General features: G+C 31.9%; 1 protein-coding gene across 1 annotated transcript; it reads left to right on the forward strand.

The window, feature by feature from the left end:
* The first annotated feature begins 3,319 nt into the window (after nt 1-3,319).
* On the forward strand, nt 3,320-4,492 carry LOC143624770 (uncharacterized). The gene has a single exon (XM_077095313.1). The coding sequence runs from the start codon at nt 3,320-3,322 to the stop codon at nt 4,490-4,492; it is 1,173 nt and encodes a 390-aa protein (XP_076951428.1).
* The last annotated feature ends 1,651 nt before the right edge of the window (nt 4,493-6,143 follow it).

The raw sequence follows: 6,143 nt of genomic DNA on the forward strand, positions 1-6,143 counted from the left end.
TAAAATGGGTTGTCGTGTGAGGTGGGGTGTAAATCTTTTGGATTCCCCAACAACTAGTTGCACTAAAGCTGTTAAAAGAAAGCTATAATAACACCAGGTATTTAAAGTAGAATTTTCAATTTTGGTACCCCCTGTTTTTAATTTTGTGAGAGTATAAATAGATATGTTAAAAGTGCCACAAACAATAAAACATGAGAGATAACAAACAAGCAACGTGTTCGATGGCTCCACATGAAATAAAATATAGGAAATAGAATAACTTCCAAAATAAGTAGCAATCACTGTTACCGTTTAACTTATTCTAGAAGACCAGATCGAAGATGTGATTGCTCAAGGGTGGTGGGGGTGGTAGTGGGTACCATGGCTCGAGTACTGCGGGTACCAAGCTAACACTGCTCACTAGGATGAGTAACTTAACCGTCATAACCGTTAAACCGAATCATAACTGACATAACCGATAACCGACATAACTGGTGGGTCGGTTTAATAAAATTTCAAAAACCACCAAATATGGGTCGGTTTTGGTTAAAGATAATTTCAAAATCACTATAACCGAACCGACCCATTAATTTAACCAACAATATGTTTGGGATTAACTTCCACCAAACATGTTGTGGGATTATATCATTTGATGTTTTTGGTTCAACATTTATTATCAAATTAAGTTGAATTTCATTGTTGGATTATATAATGTCATTCTTTTTTTGAATATTTGGTATTAATATTAAGGATTATATACTTTGTAAGATTATGTCATGTCGTTTTGGTACCAAACTTTTAGGCCCAATTACATTGTTTTGGTTACGATTAACCGATCCATAACGCCTCACTATAACCTATAAAACCGATTAACCAAAACCGCCGTAATTGGTCGGTTATGGTTATGATTATCCATTAACCGACATATCGGTTATGGTTATGGGTTTGGCTCAAAACCGCCCCATGCACACCTCTACTGCCCACCACCCTCAGTTTCCTTTCTCGGATGCTTGCTAATGGCGGCCAAAATTCAAAAATATAGCCATTACAACGGCTACATCCCCCATTTAATACCCATTTTCAATTTTAATTTTTTAGGGCGATTGAAATAAGAGGTGCCACCATTTAAGGTAGTCTAGAGTAGTTCAGGATAAAATTTAGGTCGTTGTATAGGATTGATCAGATCATAAGTTAGATATTTTAGGTGAAAGGAGCACCCTCTCCACCGTAGTAAATAAACAAATAATGTATAATGACTTGTACTCATTTATTGCAAAATATGATATATAACATCACATAACTACATCTCTTGTGTTTGGTTAGTATTGTGTATAGTTGTTCAAAATTGATATTAAGTAAACAAATAACGTATAAATAAATACTAACACCCATTTCTTGTGAATGTGATATATAAGATAGTTATTCTGTGATTTGGTTTTTAAAACGTCACGTCACTGTCATATATGCAATGAGCTTTAATTAATTAATCCTTTAACAAGAGTGTTGTGGTTTAAGAGCATTCCCAACTCATCCTCTAAAATTATGTGAGGAGGGTTTGTAAATTATAGGGTGGGATTGTGAGTGTAAATTATAAGGTGGAGAGAGAAAAGGTAGTGATTTTTTGTAAATTTGGGGAAAAGGTAATGATTTTTTTGTAAATTATAGGGTGCGGAGAGAAAACTGTAATGAAAAGGGTATAAAAAATATTATTTAATTGAACATGAGAAAGAAATGTAGTGTTTTTAATGTAATTATATGATATATATGGATATAGGGATAGGGAACTGGATGAGAATGCTCTAACTAGATATTAAAAAAAATGATTAGATGAATTAGGGTGGGCCCCATCTTTTTGGTCCCTCTTGGGTTGCAGTGGGATGGCGAGTAGGGAGTAAGAGCATTCTCATCCAGTTTCCTATCCCTATATCCATATATATCATATAATTACACTAAAAAACACTATATTTCTCTCTCATGTTTAATTAAATAATATTTTTTATACATTTTTCATTATAGTTTTCTCTCTCCACCCTATAATTTACAAAACAATCACTACCTTTCCCTAAATTTACAAAAAATCACTACATTTTCTTTCTCCACCCTATAATTTACACTCACAACTCCACCCTATAATTTACGAACCCTCCTCACATAATTTTAGAGGATGGGTTGGAAATGCTCTAACAAGTTTGATGCAAGGGAGGTGTTGTGGTTTAATGGTGGGTTAATGGGTGAAGGTGGAAAGATTGGCGCCTTCAATCCACCGTCAGTCCATCAGAGTACCTGGTTTTATAACATTGAATAAATACATATTTTTTCGTAATTAGTTAGTATTTTGTACAATTGTTTATGTAAACTTACAATTCTTTATTCAAAATTGATGGTTTATTAAATACACTCTCCATGCGTGTGCGCGCGTCACACACACACACATATATATATATGTGTGTGTATGGGAGATTTCAAATGAGAAACACTTTGAGTTTAAAGAACTCGAAAGAACTCAATGTAATAATTTTTTTTTTGAATTTTTTTTACACATGCGTAATATGTGTAGGTTACATAAACGTAAAAAAATTACATAATTTTTTACGTACCGAGTCGACTTTTTGCATATGTGTAACGGACGTAAAAATTAGTGTAATCACTTAAATCTTTATTCTCTCTCATACTTTGACTTTTTAATCAGATTTAATCTCAACCATATAATCCAATCCATTTAATTAAATGTATGGCTGAAGTTCTTAAGTTCTTAAAACTTCACAAGGATATCAAAATATCCCTCCCATATATATATAGGGTTTGGATCAAATACAAATGAAATTAACGTGCTAATCGTGAGAATCAAGTAGAGTAATTATATATACAAGTAGTTACTCTACTTGTATATATAATTACTCTACTTGATTCTCACGATTAGCATGTTAATTTCATTTGTACGTTAACTTTCCCATATATATATACACACACATACACATAACGTCCTTATCTGTTATCAATAATTGCCTTGTTCTAGACGAGCAATCATACGATCAACAAACAGAGAGAACAGAATTTGAAAACCTATTTACATCGATAACCTTAGAGCATATAACTATTTTTGACATAATAACAAAAGCCGTACAGCAGAATAAAGGTGGCGTCTTTTTTTGTTTATGATCACAGTGGTACAGGGAACACATATTTATGGAAGACATTGTCTTCAGCCATACGATCCCAAGGTAATATTGTTTTAAACGTTGCATCAAGTGGAATCGCATCATTATTGCTATCCGGAGGTAGGACGGCACATTCTAGATTTCATATTCTGATTAACCTAAATGAGGACTCATCTTGCGTAATGGAACGAGGTTCGGATAAGGCCGAATTATTAAAGAAAACAAAGCTAATAATTTGGGATGAAGCCCCAATAACCCACAAACACGTATTTCAGGCTCTGGATAAATCTTGCAAAGATGTCTTAAAGTCAAATTCTTTTTTTGGAGGAAAGGTTGTTGTCTTTGGAGGAGATTTCAGACAGATTCTGCCGGTAATTAAGAAAGGAAGCAGGCAGCAAATAGTTAACACCTCTCTGTGTTCGTCCTATATTTGGCATCATTGTCGTGTTCTTAAGTTAATAAGAAACCTAAGGTTAACAATTGGTCCGCCATCGACTGACATAGAAGAGACCAAAAAGTTTTCTAAATGGCTACTAGACATAGGAGAAGGTAAAGTCGGCGGACCTAATGAGGGTACGGCAAAAATAGAGATACCATATGATTTACTTATTGAACAATGTGACGACCCTATCACAAAGCTGATTCAGTTTGTGTATCCGGACATTCTAAACAGCAGCCAAGATCCTACATACTTTCAACAGAGGGGGTTGCTTGCACCAACAAACGAGGTTGTTCATGAGATTAATGATCGTCTGCTTGAATTATTTCCTGGTGATCCAATTGAGTACTTAAGCTCAGATTCTGTAGCTAAGTCCGACTACATAGATGGAAATGTCGATCCAACTTTATACTCTACTGAAATACTTAACGGTCTTAAAATATCCAGACTGCCAAACCATAGGCTTATGCTAAAAGTCGGCGTACCCGTGATGCTTCTAAGAAATATCGATCAAAAAAAGGGATTATGCAACGGCACTAGGCTTCAGGTTGTTTCTTTGGGTACGCATATAATCGAAGTGAAAATTCTTTCGGGGAATAACACTGGTGAGAAGATCTCTATTCCAAGAATCGCCATGACACCTTCCGATAAGAACATAGCATTCACGTTTACAAGACAGCAATATCCCTTATCAGTTTGCTTCGTTATGACAATAAACAAAAGTCAAGGACAGTCATTAAGTAGGGTGGGTTTATACTTAAAGAATGATGTCTTCTCACACGGACAGCTGTACGTCGCACTATCAAGAGTTACGAGCAAAAAGGGTTTGAAGATACTGATTTTTGACAAAAATGGTAAACAGGCTAACAAAACAACAAATGTCGTTTTCAAGGAAATTTTTTCTTATTTGAAATAAAGTTAATTGTTACCAATTACAATATTATGATTTCTCAATGTAGTACAATTTCTTATTTGAAATAAAGTTAATTGTTGTCACTTACAATATTATGATTTCTCAATTTAGTACAATTTTATAAATAAAATTTTATTAATTCATAATGTTTACTAACAAATATAGTTTAAGGTAACGAATCAAACTGGTCTAAATCAATTGCTAAAAAAACTTAAAAGTAACCCGCGTAACACGCGGGCTAAAAGCTAATATATATAGGGATGGTATCTTTAAGAACTCTAAGAACTCATACTAGCCATTGATCTTAATACAAGGGTATGATTGTAATTAAAAGGATATTTAATTGGATTAATAAAGTGAAAATGGGTAAAATGGTAAAAAGGCATGTTTATTAACCTCCTACAACAACTGCTCGGAATATTTCTTCCTAAATTAACTCCTATTTTTACTCCTTTTTTTCTATATAAGCATCACAAGTACACGATCTCCTTGTTTTGTTTTCTTTTTTTCTTTTTATTTTACTTTTTTTTGAATTTCTAATGGGATAATAATTTTTTTTTTGAATATTTTAATGTTTTGTTGTAAGAAGAGTGATATTGTCGACATTAAGGAGCAAAGTGTTATCAAAATTTTATTTAAACATTGTCTGCAAATGTTGTTTCATAAACTTCTGACTCAACTATTAACAAATTCACACGTTTAATTCAAATTACATGCTAAATAATATATTGGCATAAGTACATACATGTTCATGTTTATTGTTTACTCAATCATATATAAAATGTTTTATATCTTAATACATTTACATATACGTAAATAGACAATTTGCATATATGTAAATGTATACCTATATAAGTAGGTCACTTGTAAATATGCCAATTAAACATGTATAAATAGGTTAATTACACAAATAGATAAACGTACACAATTTACAAATACACAACTAATAACTAAATTACAAATATGTAATTATTTAACTTAAGCATTTGATGTGTAAATGCTATACATATATACGAAAGGAAAATTACAAATTCAAAGGACCATTGCATATTGGTAAATAAACATAATTTAAAATTATAATAATCCAAAAATATCGTACGTACATATTATTCCAGAAACAAAGTATGTGAAGTTTTGTTTATGGGAAAAAAGATTTTAATAAATAAAAATTTAAACGTGAATTAAATATACTTTCATGTTTGATCTTCAAATCCACTAGGATAAAATTTTAAACATGAATTAATTCTGGGGAATGGAGAAAAAATAGGAACTTTAATCAGATAACTGAGGTAATTTGAAAAAAATAAGATCTGTTGAGCATGATTAATTTATATTGATACCCTTCAATTAAATGAAAAGTAAATATGAATTAAAATAATGTGATTGGTTAAAATAGGTTCTTACCGTTCTTAATAAAACTAGGAGTTCTTAATTGATATTCACCCTATATATATATATATATATATATATATATATATATATATATATATATATATCTCCTAATTCAATACATAACATAACAAACTAACTCTTATTCAATTTGAAGTCTAAATAACACTTACGACAACATAGCAAACCTAATGGTTCATTCAATTCATACCTAAACACGTATGTCTCTCTTCTTTTTACTATCGTAGTCATCGCCACCACTACT

The sequence above is a fragment of the Bidens hawaiensis genome, unplaced genomic scaffold (assembly GCF_021521415.1).
Source record: "Bidens hawaiensis isolate Kalapana, Puna unplaced genomic scaffold, B.hawaiensis_p1.1 tig00003961_1, whole genome shotgun sequence".
NCBI classification, from domain to species: Eukaryota; Viridiplantae; Streptophyta; class Magnoliopsida; order Asterales; family Asteraceae; genus Bidens; species Bidens hawaiensis.